The sequence below is a fragment of the Thamnophis sirtalis genome, unplaced genomic scaffold, assembly GCF_051295495.1.
Source record: "Thamnophis sirtalis isolate CommonGarterSnake01/CBP01778 unplaced genomic scaffold, rThaSir2_p1.2 scaffold_11, whole genome shotgun sequence".
NCBI lineage: Eukaryota > Metazoa > Chordata > Lepidosauria > Squamata > Natricidae > Thamnophis > Thamnophis sirtalis.
In genome coordinates, this window is record NW_028261391.1 from 17,717,340 (window position 1) to 17,732,831 (window position 15,492).

At 36.6% G+C, this 15,492-nt stretch overlaps 1 protein-coding gene across 10 annotated transcripts in view; it reads left to right on the plus strand.

Moving 5' to 3' along the window:
* The window catches only part of MECOM (MDS1 and EVI1 complex locus), a 558,764-nt gene that overhangs the window by 494,109 nt on the left and 49,163 nt on the right, over window positions 1–15,492 (plus strand). For all 10 annotated transcript variants that reach the window (XM_087725285.1, XM_087725281.1, XM_087725282.1 and 7 more), the window contains 3 exons: window positions 10,029–10,131; window positions 10,254–10,470; window positions 15,058–15,205. In XM_087725285.1, the coding sequence (XP_087581411.1) occupies window positions 10,029–10,131; window positions 10,254–10,470; window positions 15,058–15,205 (468 nt within the window). The remainder of the gene's footprint in view (window positions 1–10,028; window positions 10,132–10,253; window positions 10,471–15,057; window positions 15,206–15,492) is intronic.

Consider the following 15,492-nt stretch of genomic DNA (forward strand, 5'->3'; position numbering starts at 1 on the left):
ATCTGGAGAAAGGGGAAAAAAAGAAAAGGACAGAAGAAATAGAGAGAGAGAGAGAAAGAAAGAAAGAAAGAGAAGAAAGAGAGAAAAAGAAAGAGAAAGAAAGAAAAGAAAGAAAGAATGACTGTTGGAAGTTAAAGTGTTCTAGGGGTACCTGTGGACATCTCTGAGACCAGAAATATAACCTGAGCAAGGAGTACTAAAGCAGGCTTCATATAACTTAATACAAAGGAGATTTATTGGCATACACATAAAAATCATGTGCTCTTCCACTCTTTATTTTGGTAAGCTTTTCCTATCGTTATAATGGTGTTTTGCTCAGGTCAGATTCCTGCTTTCAGGAATTTGATGGGCACCAGCAGAGCGCTTCCATCTCTACCAGAGAGGGTTGTCCTCTCACTTTTTCCATTGGTGTAATTGACAAACTAAGAGACAGTAATGATGCAAGGCCAGAGGTCTTTCCCTAAAAGTCATCTTCTCTTTAAAAAGACATTTTTGTTTTCTTCCTCCTCTTCAAGGATAACTAAACATTATCTTTGAACTTTCTCTATTGGCAGAAGTTTATCTATGTTCTGGTTTTCCTGTTAGAGCCATCATTCAGCACTCTTCTTTTTGGCTCTTTCTCCTTGGTCTAAAAAACCTTGATGGGATGAAGTTTTCCTCATGTTATATCTGGGAAAGGAACTGGGGTGTGGGAATCTGGATCAACAGAGATGGAATAATGAAAAGACAAGAAACTTGCAGGCATATTAAGCTTGTTGTTGTTGTTGTTGTTGTTGTTGTTGAGTTGCTAAGTTGTGTCCAACTTTTTGTGACCCCCATGGACCAGAACACACCAGGAACTCTGGTCTTCCACTGCCTCTACCCTCTATAATTTGCAGAATATCATACTCCTGTCCTAAGATGTTTTTTTTCCCCCTTCCTTTGGAGGAAAATAAATACAAAGCAATTGCTTTTCTATCAAATCAAGTGAAATGGTTTTAAAATGGCAAAGAAATGTTTAGCCTAGTGCAAGGAAAGGGAAATTTGGAGACTGGGACCTGTTGAGCTTTGACTCAGTCAAGCTCTGCATTAAACGGTGCCCAGGCTAATAACATGAATTTCCTGAAGATGGCAGAGATGCATACCAGCATTCTAAAAACACTTCCCTCAACAAGATTAAAAGGGTGAGTTAGACGAGAGAACATGGAAATTCTTTGCTACATTAAGCAGGATTTTCCTGAGACATGGAAACGAATTGCCACTTAGCTAAGCCAGCAGAGTGAGATAAAAGTATCTAAAAGAATTCAGAAATATATTGTACACTTAATATATTACACTTAAGCAGTGTAATAAAAAAAAATTACCAGAAAATATCAAAACAAGAAAATCTCTCTCGTCTATATATATGTCTCAATGTCGTACATCCTCCCCTTTCTCCTTTGAGATGGTTTAGGAAGATAAATTTTCTCTGCTATTGAATTTATTATAACTTCCTGGATAGGCTGAAGGTCTTTCATAATTCACGCTTCTGTTCTTCTTTGCTCATGCTAAATATAGTCGCTGATGCTTAAACAAAACTCACAAGGCTTAACTAGGAAAAATTAACAGCAAAGGTTTCTCCAATTTTCTACGGTAAAGAAAGTGTATTACCTATTTTCTTCTTGGTCTAAACTTCTGCCTTTCCATGCTGTAGTTACAATTTATTGTTGTATTCTTTGTCTTAACTCTGTAGAATTATTGCCCATAAATGTCCTTAAGGAATAGTCATATTAATTACATCCTACAAATACAGAATTTTGGAAATTAAACTTCTTTTATTAAAAAAAAAACCCAAGATTCTAATCGTTAAATCAGGTTTAGAATGGAATATCAGAAATTGGATGTTTATTGGGTCTGAGTCTAATTCAGTAGAACATGTGTAACTCAGAGTTGAAGGGTAGGGTCCTTGGTGCTCTCTGAGCTTGATGATGTATCTAGTTTGGTAATGAAACATCTACAAGAAAGCAACCAAGTCCAGAGAACACCTTCTGAGAGTGAATGCTTGCTATTCTGGAAAAGAAAGTGAAAGAATCTCCAAAATTCTTAAATTAAGTTTCTTAATTAAAAATGTAAGAAAGTAAGTTGCTATAAAAGCAAGATTCTAGTACTTAAATCAAGTTTGAAATTGAATCTTAAAAAACTGGATGGCCTGTAAATCTGAAAGTAAATGCCTGCCTGTCTAAAAAAGATTATGGAAGAAGTTCTAAAATTCTGGAGCTCCACTTATCCACAGTCAAAGATAAAGTGTTGAAATAAAGAAGTTTTGGGACAATAGTGAATCATCTCAAAAATTGCTATTCTGTCCATATTTCTCCAAAAGAAGAGAATAAAATTATTCAACAAGTGACAAAAACCCCATATTAGGAAGCGGCGGACTTATTTTACCTTGGATAGAAGTATTCATGACTAGCATTGGGTAAAAATGGGATTTATGAGAGAATAGCAAGACAAGAAACCATTGCTTATGAAAAAGAATATTGATTCTCTTCCCAGTTTTCTAAGAAGCACCCGGATACTTCTAGAGGAACAGATCAATGTTCAAGTCATATTAGTCTATCTGATAGAAACTAAGCATCATGTTCCACAATAAGAACCTCTTAGCAGCTCTTAGGAGATGGAAATATCTTGACTTTGGGATACTTTAAGTCTCAAGACTTGAATAGCATGTCATAATTGAAGAAAGCATGGCATCTGCTTTGTGTCAGAAATTTCTGTATGAGAACATCAGGTCTTTCATCCATCAGCCAAATTTGAAGCACAAATAGGTTGCGCATCAGGATAGTGATGCCAGTAATATAAGCAAATGTACAAAAATAAAATTCAGTAAAAAAAGGGAAAAAGAACATTAGTTTAGTACAAATAAGTCAAAATCCAGGTCCAAATCCCATTTAAGCAAAACCTGCAGTAACTAGTTCATCCTAGTAAAATTTCAAATATAAAGTTGAAAGCTTGGAAGAATGAGAATTTTTATACAACAATCTAGGCAATAGATATCACCAATTGCAACTAAAGATAGAGCAATCAGCTTAATCTAAGAAGTTGGTTTCTTTTTCACTCTGGTACACCACATTTGATGGGTCATCTACAGTAATGAAAATAAAATAAGGACCATACTTCAGTGTTAATTATACAGTGAGACTCCCTTTTTATATTATTGTGACTGACATGAATCATTGATAAAATTAAATGAGATTCAGAAATACTAAAAAGAGATAAATACTTTTCCATAGAACTGTAAAAGAAATAAGATAGAGAATGTATATTTTCTATTGATTTCCTGATGTATGTATTGATTTATTTGATATGGGTTTTAGGTGCATTAAGTTGTAATTGGCAAAGTCCTTTTTACTTCAGTTATACTGAATAGGTTTTTCATTTTATTTTGTATGCCAAAAAATAGTAAGTCCTGAGAGTTACTTTCTGGTAATGGAGGAAATAAATTTAATTCTTCGGTGGCCAGCATGGAAATCTATGCTGTCCTTAAAGAGAAACAGGTAATAAATGATCTGTTTCCATCTCGTCGATAGGAAAAAATCTTTATCAGATGCCTTCTTGTTTCCTAATGCTAATCACATGGGTCATCAACATAATCAACATTTTGTCATGAGATCCACATTTGAAATCTTGTTTTAATGTTTAAAACTCAAGAAGTTTTAAAGTTGTCATTCACCATACTAGTTCTTCCCTTCTGAGATCACTAGCTGGTACTGTTTGAGGATGATCACTTTATTGTGCAGCTCTAAATGGCTCAAAAATAAAGAAAAAAGAACATGTTTTTGAACTTAATTTTTCTGATTTTACATTTTTAAAAGTTTACAGTTTTTAAAAAATTGTGGTTTGGTTAGTAATTAAAATTTAATTTGGGAAAAGGCTGGATATATTCATGAAAATAAAGTGAGGCATATGTTAAGAAAAACTACTTGCAAAAAATTGTGTACAATTGATAAAATTGCAAACAAAATCAGTATAGAATAACATGCATCAAAAAACATACTACAAATGTACTGTGATCTTACATTTGACAAAATGAACTTGACATATTCTGAGAAATGAGAAGGCCCAAACGAGACCCTGTTCTCCCACTGAAAAAGTGAAAAATAAATCCACACATTTGCCACTTTTTGCACAAAAAAAGAACAGCAAACTACAATTTTCACTCTCAGCAACATAACAGAAGGGCCAACGAGCAGCACTGTTGTCTGGGACAGTTGTTCAATAGTGACTTGCTTTTCACAATTGTGGAAGGTTCAAAGGGTCAATTCTTGATGGACCAGAGAAATATCTGCATGAAATTCTGCCAGAGTTGAAAATACAAGCCCACAGGGTTGTGTGTTCTGATTTGGTTTAAGGAAGTTTTCTATGTTCCTAAAGCCTGAAGAATAAGAAAGCAAAAAAGCATTGGCTGTAGCAACAAGGAGTAATGATACTGATGAGCATGAGAGATGGTTTGTGCTAGATGAATAATCAATATAGACAGATATTTTTCTTTGCCTGAGGTCAGCTTGACTTTCACACAATGTCACAATGACTTTCAGCACACTGTTGTTTACCCAGCACTATAAACGCTGGCTTTTAACCTTTGGGACTTGACTTGAAGCCACAGGAAGGGCTAAAGGAAGCCATCAGATCTATTGTATGCAACCTGTGCATTTTGCCTTCATTCTCCCAACCTTTGGAAGTCAGCCACTCAATCGTATCCTCGGCTCATCAGCGCATAACTTTTCTCTTTCAAATGCACCGAGGCCATTAGATTTCTGGAGAAAAGTCAGATTTAAATACATTTATCTTAATAAATGGAAAAGCAAGTGTTGCTTAAAGCAAATATTCAGTGCATGCAAGGTTGACATCAAATTTATTTTCAAGACTTAAAAGCTGGCCTTACTTAAATCTGTCTCGGCCTTAGATCAAATGAATGTGGTTGTCCCAACCTAGCCCCCAGTGACTCAAAGTCCACATCACCCGTTCACAGCCTCATTTGTCACAATTGGCAGTATCTGCTCATCAGAAAATGATTAGAGGAGCTAGGTCTTTGTGGAGTTGGCTCGAGGTGCATGGGGACGCGTGTTCAAGGACTCTCCTTGGTCTCCATTCGAATCCCATTTTTTAAAAAAGCCAAATCAATTCCAGGCTAAAGCTGAGAATTTTGAGCTCATTTAACACAGCACTCATGTGTTTTGTGTTCAGTTGTCTTTGCAAAAATGTGGTGTGCGGGCCTCAAAGCATTGCTTGCACTTTCTTTGGCTCGTATGAAAACGGATTCTGAATATTACTCCGAATAGCAGTAATAATAATAAAAAAATAACTACAACAGTTGGAGAGGAAAGTGCATTATTCGAGTGGGGGGGAATTGTTGGCCTTTCCCTATGTAGATGCTACACATCTGATCATCCCATGAAAATGAGGGCAATGGATCTTGTAACCCATCACGTCTGAAAAAGCTAAGTGAGAAAGCCTGAATTTACTGGGGTGCTTCTTGGAGAGAAAGGTTAAGGAGTGGAAGGAGAAAGAGAGAGGGAAGGGTTGTTTGCATGTAGAGTTTCTGCCTAGATAGAAAACGCATGAACTGAAGCGAAATGTGATGGAAGATTTTCTTACCTCTCTTTTCTTTGTGATACCTGCTTCACAAACACCCTTGTCTGAAGGGCATCGGCAAGAGTTCTTGGTGCTCTCTGAGTGTGGTTATTTCCCTGCAGATGTTTCATTTCCCAAATTAGGCAACTTCATCAGTGCTAGCGATGATGGACTAGCACTGAAGATATTGCCTAGTTAGGGAAATGAAAAATCCAAAGAAAACAACCAGCTCAAAGAGCACCAAGGAGCCCTCATTTCAATCCTGAGCTACAAATATTCTCCTTTATTGGGAATATTTCAGTCATGGTCTGAAAACCATCCTGCAGACATACCACATCGGATCCCCAGTTTCATTCTGGTGTTAGTGAACAGCGGGTCCTTTTAATTATAAATCTTAATTGTTCTCTATTTTGTCGTTGCCTTAGGATCACATAATAGATTTCAAAATAAAGATCCATAATAGCAGAGTTACTGTAGTCCATTTTAATTATACTTTTCTGTGCAATTAAATGTGATATGGGATTAATAAAAAGATAAATTATCTGTTATTTCTATCAATGCTGGCTGAATTCTGCTCGTGAATCCATGAGAAGAAAAACATCGTGATTTTGTAATTATTCTGGATTAATTTGTTCTGTTTTGGTTTGAAGTATAATTACTGGTAGTTCAGTAGTTCAGATTAAGTTGCCATCAATCATAAAGGGCAACTGATTACTAAAAAGGGGATCTTTTTATGAAGTACTTGACCTGGGTAGGATAGGGCATGGCTGCCAACCTTTTTACCTGATACGTATAGCTATATCTTAAATAGAAGTTTGAAACAACAAACAGTATCAGGTGAGACTGAGCTCACAGAGCAAAGTGATTTATACAAATCAAGTTTCTGATAAAAACAGCTTCTAACAGAAACTAATGTTGGAAGGTTGCGATTAGTATTTATATTATTCTCCATTGCAAGCTAAGGTGGTGAGTTTTTATCCTAGAGGAAGAAAATGCTTATTCTGTTTTCTTAGTGATTTATTGAATTAGTGCCATGAAGCCAACCTTATGTATTTATCAGAGGAAGACTTTATTATACTAGGATCACAGCCTTTCTGTTACGAATACAAAGATGCACTATGCTTTTCTCACCTCAAGAACGAGGTTGAAAGTTAAGGCTTCAGAACTTGGTTTACAACGTTGTACATAAACTGGACGCTCCGTCAACTTTCAGCCTCCAGACCAAACAAACAGGGGAGCCATTAATCAGGTCTTCATCCTTGGAATTCATGGATCTGAGGTGACCTGTGACTTATAGTCACACTAAACCTGTTATGAGAACTATTCTGACCCAACACTGTTCAGATTAGCTTTGGGTAGTTGTCAAAGACTCCAGCATTTTTTGAGTGGTTGCAATCAGATGTCAGAATCCTGCTTTGGCACTGTCGTGGATTGCACCGGGTGAGTGGTTTCTGTAGATGATCCCACAAATCTTTCATAGCTGACTATATTTATGTGCTTACTATTTTATCTAAATACCTGGTGCTTTGACTTCCTGCATGTCCAGCTTTCAGATTAAATTACATTAAGCCAGAGTTCACGAATATGTGTGTGTGAGAGAAGAAGAAAAAACACCACAGGAGATCCAGCTGTCAAAGGCAAAAGATACATAAAGGCCTTGCCTTCTTTCCCCTTTAAAAAAAAATGTGTGGAATAGAGTTGAACAGGACCAGACCTTAAAAGTGTGTAATATCACAGTGTTTCCTCTCCTTTAAAAAGAAAACAAAACGGGGTGAAAAAACCACCCTTTTTTGTGTACGTGTTAAGGCAGCATTTTTTCTTTGTGAGACCTTGCTGTGAAGTTCTAATATGTCACCATTCAAATGTCAGCAGGCTGTTGGAAAGGAAGCTAATAACTTAAACCTTTGAGAGCTGCCAACAAGAGAGGTAATTCAGATTGTAGAGAGAATGCCATTGTGTTCTTGGGGGAAATAGATTTCAGGAATGAAACATACTACTTGGAAGCATTTATCTTTTGTGTGAGCATGTGGAAAGCGGTGGTAGTGGGAGAGAGTATATATATTAGAAACCCAAAAGATGGTTTGGCAAAGATAGCTCTGAGGGAGGAAAAGGGAGTTGATAATAGTGGGAGTGAAAGGTCCAGAAGTCCCTGGTTTCTGTTTTTATTGGGAAAACATGCGTAGCTTACGGTAGTCAGCCTGCTTGTGCTATGATTAATGCTTTTTTCCCCATATAATTTTTGATTTTTGAAAAGCAGTCATTGTGTGAAAATGTGATATTTATAGTAAAATTCCTCCCCCCAAATCATTCCATACTTGCCATCTTCAGGTAGCTGACCTGGAAAGTAAGAAAAGGAAAGGAAAAGGGAAGAAAAAGAGGGAAGGAAGGAAGGAAAGAGGGAGGGAAGGGAAGGAATGAAAGAGAAAGAAAGAGAAAGAAAAATGAGCATTGCTCATTATGTGGATTTGGGGTCTTCCTCCTTGCCCTCCCATCCCCCCCAAAAAACATAATTGTGATTAGGCTTTTTCGCAAAAATAAACAATTGTGTTTTAGAGCCACCTACTGGAGTTTTGGAAGAATAACATGAAATATAGTGGGATTGATTTTGCCTTGTGTTCCAACTGAACTTTTGCCATGGTATTGGCAACAAAAAGCCTCTGTCCTCCTCTTGAATTCTGAAAAAATATGACTTTTTCTCATTAGATCTTTTTCTTCCTCTCCCTGCACTTTCATTTCATTTTAATCAGAATAAAATATGCCTCGGATTAGGCTTAGAAAGGTTCTGCGTAATTTCTGACCACAATAAAGGCGGAGAACAGCTGCCATCCTAAGGATTTTTGTTGAGTGGAAGAATTTATTTACATATATATTCATTTATATACATTTATATGTAATTTTTATAAATAACTTAAAGCGGTGAACATTCCTAATACTCCTTCATCGCTTTATTTCCCTTACATTAGCAACCCTCTGAGGTGGATTGGGCTGAGAGAGAGAGAGAGAGTGTGTGGGTGTGCCCGGCTTTCATGCCTAAATCAGGACTAGAACTCACAGTCTCCTGGCTTTCAGCCTGGTGCCTTAACTATTAGACATTAAGAGAATATCTTCCTAGTATAGCAGCTCTTTTGCTGAAATGGACTTGAAGCTTTGCCTTGAGAAGATAGGAGATCCAATAAAATATTGCCCTAAAGCCACTGGAACTTTGCATTTTCTCTCTCTTGAGTTTCAGAACCTTGAAATGTTATTGGACTGTAACTCAACATCAGCCCCATATAATAAGACCTCTGGCTAGGGCATGCAGTCCAACAACATCTATAGAGGTTGTAAAGTTTCCAGCCAACTTGTATCCAACTATATGGTAAAGTTTTCTTGGTAACTTATAGTTTTGGGGAAGATTTATAAACCATCTTTCTTCAAAGGCTTTATGGAAGTCATTTGTCATTTGGCTTCTTCTAGTTTGTGTGTGTGTGTGTGTGTGTGTGTGTGTGTGTGTGTGTGTGTTGTGTTGTGTTTGTCGCTTAAATTTCTGGGAGCAGCTAAGCTTGACTAGATGCTATCTTCTATCTGATCATGTATCTTTTGTTTTTATGTACACTGAGAGCAAATGCATCAAAGACAAATTCCTTGTGTGTCCAATCACACTTGACCAATAAAGAATTCTATTCTATTCTGCTAAGAAGAATTTGAATTTATTAGTTTCCTTGTTTGGCTAATCAAGAAGAAAGTAGCCTTTTTCCAGTGAATTGTTTCTATCAAAGGAAGATTTCTGACTTGTTAATGAACATTCATAATGTTCTGATTATCACACAGCCCACTTATGAGAATATTTTAAATCTTTATCATGGTCACAGACCAGCAGTACAAATAAAAGCATTTAAAACAATAATACAAAAACAAAACAAAGAACAGGCAAAATAATTTATTACAATTTATCAGTGGGCAGTAAAGTCTGCCTAATTTTGCATACAGCATAACAAAATTTGGCCACCTTCAAAGAAACTTTGTACTGATATAATAGCAACTGTACATAAAAGGAATATTTCCCTGGATATTTTATTAGGTGACATGTTATAAATTGAATCCGTGATTTCTTGTGGAAGATACAGTATAGCAGGACATTTTTTAAAAAATAATATTTTGTTTTGCATTGGCTTCTGTTTTTTACTTTTCAATGATCTCTCAAGTTACTGTGTGCCAAATGAAATACTTCTGCATGAATGCACTTTTAGTTCCCAACCAGTAACTTCCATCCAAAGGTTACTCCAAACTTTGCTAGTTTATTTGATGGAATAACTAAAGACCAACTACAATTGACATACTGAGCTGTAGCTCTTATTTTTTGCTTACATTTAGGATTGCAGCCCAAAATGTGTAAAAGGTGTCTCTCTCCATTTCTCTTTGCTTGTTCTTGATTGATCATCTGCCATTTTGTATTTCAGATTTACTACAGAGTAGTAAGAGACATTGAAGCTGGAGAAGAGCTCCTTCTGTTCATGAAGACCGACAATTATTTACATGAAGAGATGGCTCCTGACATTCATGGTTAGCAGATTCTCAAGTATTTACACCAGAAACTCCCTAACCTTTAGACTAAATTTGTGCTCCCCAATTGGCAAAAATCCCTTGTGAACTACAATTCATTTGCCAACTCATTTGCTTTGCAGAGGAGCGTCAGTATCGGTGTGAAGATTGCGACCAGCTGTTTGAGTCCAAAGCGGAACTGGTAGACCATCAGAAATTCCCCTGCAGCACTCCCCACTCAGCATTTTCAATGGTGGATGAAGAATTTCAGGCAAAACTTGACAAGGAGAATGATCTCCATGATATGCATGACATCCAGGAATGCAAAGAGTGTGACCAAGTATTCTCTGATGTGCAAAGGTAGGAACTGGGTATTTTTCTTTTCAACCAGTTACATGTAAACAGTAGCTTTCGAAGAGACCAAAAGTCAGTTTTGCACTATAATACTATATGAACAGACGGCCGCTGCTTTTGTGAGAATGGTCCATTCTCCTTTGCTGGAAATTTTCAAACAGAATTAGAAGCCATCTGTTAAAGAAATTGCATTGAACATCTGCATGTCTGCATTGGTTTGGATTGTATGGCCCTTATTGAGGTATAATAATATTGGGCATCAAAGTTATCATCCTGAGAATGTTCGCTTTAAAAGCAAAATCTGGTATTTTTCTCTGCTGAAGCTTCTTCCAAGTAATGGTATGTAGAAATAAGAGATTAGGGGAAGAAATGCTACCTAGGGAATAATCAGATAATAGAAACTATAGCCTAGAGAAAGAGATTGAGAAATGAACCTCCATAATTTCTCAGGCTATAAAAGGAATGGTGGGAGATTTCTACTATTAGATTTCCAGGTTTCTGTTAATGTAGGCTTATAATAAAGTTGAGTTAGCTCATCTGGTTGAATTTCTGTCTGGTCCACGTGGGAAGGCTGACATTCTGTCTAATGGTTTTCCAGATACTTGCAACCCAGATACAGTAGCCCAAGCCTTACATACATGATTTGGTAAACATTTAAGTCAGTGGACTGATTCAATATAAGGTCCCTTCATGTGCTTTTGTGCGCTTTTTTACTAAGTATAACCAGGGGTGAAATGCTCTGAAGTCTGCTACTGTTTTACCCAAACCAGTAGTAAAAAAATGCTGTGCAATCAGCTGTGTGATCAGCTGAGCGACAATCAGCTGTGCTGTGTGATGATTTCTAATCAGGCGGCACAGCTGATTATCACACAGCTGATGGTCAGAGCTACTAGTTCGCCCGAACCGGTAACATTTTTTCATGTTCTGATGATCAGCTGTGCGACGATAAGCTATGCCACACAATTTCTAATTGCACGGCACAGCTGATCGTCGGAGATACTGGTTTGCCTGAACCGGTAGCATTTTTTTACTACCGGTAAAGGGAAATCGGTCCAAACTGGTAGTGTTTCACCCCTGAGTATAACTGAAGCAAAAGGTGTTAAGAGTTTGACAAAAAAAAAAGAACACTAGTGTGTTGAAAGTCTTTGGCTGTTGCCAAAAGGTAGAAGAATTAAGCAGAGCAAACTAATATTTTGTCTATGTGTCTCAGCACTGTCTTTTTGTGAAGAGTGCACCTTCGTGGAGAATACTTCTAATCAAAATAAATATGGGCTTGGTTCAGTCACCTAATTAAAGATACCTCATTTTAGTCATTAACTGAACGATCTGTGCATTGTGTTGAATAAATATTCATGGCTAAAAATAAGATCTGAGCTAACAAAAAAAGTTTTTCCATTTTTAAATGAGACATAATGTAAATATTTTAAATATGATATTTGTTCAGTGTAATTTTAATAAGAAATACTAAAATATTGCTATGTTAAAAAACAATTGGCATCTTTTGATGAATTAAACCATGTTTTTATATCTGTCAGTTATATAAAATGATAGATTAAATATTGAAATACTGATTAATGGTATTTTAATAGCAAGCATATAAATATTTAGTCGTTACAAAGACTAGTGATATAAAAACTTAATAAAAATATGTCATAACATTCAGTCACTTATTATGGGCAATAGTTATGTGTCCTATCAAAACAGTGAATCTGATATCTCACAATGAGCAAATATGAAAAATCGTTCTATTGATTAAGGAAATAGTTGGGCAAGTAATTACGGTACCATCCAAATACAGAGTTAGATCAGAGGGAAGCAAATATTTCCTACTCAACATTTTGAACATATCCTAAGCCCTTCCTTTCTTAGAAAACTCAGGGTAATAGATGGGCCTAATAATTCTTTACAATCATTTGTAGCAATCCTAACTCAGAACCCCAGAAGGACTAGCAAGCCACCATACCTTTGAGCAATTTAAAAGCAGGTTCTCACAGATCAGTCTGCAAAATATAATGGGAAAGAGTCATAATATTTCACCCCTTTACTTCCTTTTAAGAAGCATTGGATCTATTGTTCAGAGGGCTGAGAATTCTCAAGAAAGTCAGCTGAATGTTTGGAGATAATCCATAATTCTTTCTCTTTTCCTGTGACTGCATCAGAACTGCAAATCAGTACTTGGGGTTGTAGTCATCTAATGTTGATGTATGGCAGAGATGGTATTCACTTATTCCCTACCGGTTTGCAAATGTGAGCATGCGAGCACATGCGCTCGCTTTGCTCGCATGGCCCATCCACACATGTGCTCGACCTTCTACGCATGCACTTTGATCATGTGCATGGCTTGCATGCATGCACGCCGCTTGAAAACGTGCCTAAATAGGATGGCATAGAGCCAAGGCAGTCCACCCGCGATTTCCACTACCGGTTGGGGTGAACCAGTCCAAACCGGCTGAATTCCACCTCTGATGTATGGAGAAAGGGAAAAAGTGACTTTTTGAGAAGACTTCCTTATAAAACAGCATCAACAATTGTGTTACTTTATAAATAACACCCCAGGTTTTAAGATTTGGGGGTATTGTTGACCTGAGAAATAATTTAGGTTCTTGTCCATCATGAAATTGGGAGTGTGGCATGAGAGTTGGAGAATAAATGAAAACTGATTTTCAGGTGAGAAGTCTGTTCTGAGTATTCAGCTGAACACGTTGACTGCTAGAAATTGCATATCGCTAACAGAAATGCAACCTTGAGGAGAGACGTCTGGACTTTGCAGAACAGATGGATGATTATTGTACATTTCTTGTGCTTAAAAGCCTTCTCTTCTTTTGGGAAAGCCAGTGAGGGTATTAAAGGCTCAGAACAAAGGCCAGCAGGAGAAAAAAACCAGAAGAAGAGAAATCATATTTTTCCCATAAGGAAAAGGGAGAAATGAGAAACAGGGCAGCTCCTTTGAAAAACGTTTAAATTATTTAAAAGCCAATACATGACAGAAACAATTCAAGACAGAAAGGTATGAAAAAAATACTCTATTTTTTTTAAAAAAAATTGAGCCACAGATGGAATTGCTGGGACAAGCACATATGCTTGGGGGCATTTGTAATTAATAAGAAAGATCCTTGAACATATCATGAGTTAGCAATGGAATAATAAGGAGTAGGTGGCAATAAATTTCAGATGATTAATTTTAAAAGAAAACAACACTAATATTAAATAAGGTGAGAATCCTGACTTGTAATTAAATATAACCGATTGGAGTCTTGAGACGTGAATGAATATAAAAGCAAGAAAAGGTCCTTTTTCTTTATTAGCTTGTTAAGAGCATATTCACTTTGCCACAAAAAAAAAAAGATTTTTGAACAATAAACAATAATTGAGAGCACTAGAACAGATACAATAAAAACCGGAATGTGCAAAGATATTCTAATGCCAACTTAAAATAAACACAATCTAAAAAGTAAAAATAAGATGAAGAGGTCTTTATATGTTGATATAAAATGTTATTTTTTTTCTGGATTGATTGGATAAAGGAAATCAGGAGAAGTATGATGAAAATGGAATAACATCTTTTAGAGGCTGTCTTTGTGACCATCTTCTGTTAATTAAAACATGTTCACATGAAGACAAGAAATAAAACATAACAAACATTTCTTTTTCCCATATGGGATGATTGAATGGTTGAATGCATGGCATCTTTCTCCTAAACTTTCTTGAGGATCTCAAGGTAGCTTCATTGGGGATCTGTTTTCATTTTAACTCCCTACCGTGTTTTCCCAAAAATAAGACAGGGTCTCATTTTCCTTTGACCCCCCTGAAATAAGCGCCAGGCCTTATTTTCAGAGAGGGTTTATTATTTTTGAGGTGCAGGAGATGGTGAGCATGGTCACCTCATGACTGCTGCTGTGTTGTAATATTTTCGGGGAGGGCTAATTTTCAGGGGAGGGGTTATTTTAGCTCATGTCCTCAAAAGCACGATTGGGCTTATTATCCAGGGAAGATCTTATTTTCAGGGAAACAGGGTAATAGAAATCCTGTGGGCCAGTTTGGACTGACAGAATCTACTAACCCAAAGTTATTCAGTTAACTTCCATGGCTGAGGATGAACACAAATTTGGGTGTTTCCAGACCAAGTCTAAAATTTTAACCATTACTCCAAACTGACTCCTATCCACACTAAGACACAAAAAAGCTTCCAAGGATGTAGAATTAAAGGTGTGATTCAAACAATTTTAAAAAGCCCCCCCCAGTTTAATCTTTAAACAGAACTTTTATTAAAAAATTATGATGCTCCAGGAATGTCTTCCCTCCCTTTTGTTTAACATTTCTTCATTTCCCCCTTTATTTTAAACTAAAATCATAAATAAAAATGTGTCTTTTAAAAAAATAAAGATGTCAGAGACTTCCCAATAAAATTATTAAAGTTCATTATACTGCCCACTGAAAAGATAGTTCTAATTATTTTCTGATTGATTTTTTTCCCCTCCAGTTCTCTGAACTGAAATAGCTTTTGTTCTGCGTATCTAATTTCTTGGGCGTAATAGAGAAAAATATCCCTATTCTGATTCAATCTTATAGAGGCTTTTGGTTATACCTCTACAGCTTGGAAAAGCACATGCTGTCCCACACAGAAGAGCGGGAATATAAGTGTGACCAATGTCCCAAGGCCTTTAACTGGAAATCAAACTTGATACGTCACCAGATGTCCCATGATAGCGGGAAGCACTACGAATGTGAAAACTGCGCCAAGGTACAGTGAATTTGGAGGATATGTGGGAGGTTTTCTGTTTTGTGGTATTTAGAATAATAGCATAATCTTTTTGTCTATGGAGATTCTCAGCCATCCAGGTCATGGTTGTCCCAAAAGTGATTTCCCCCCCCTAAAGACAACTAGACTGTTTTTCTTTGAAGATGTTTTGTTCTCATCTAAGAACTTCTTCAGTTTTGACTGAATGGTGGAAAAAGTAAGGATTTATATTCCTTGCAGTCATCTGGTCATTAGTACTCTTTCTGAGAGTTATTGAGGCCACTTGGAGA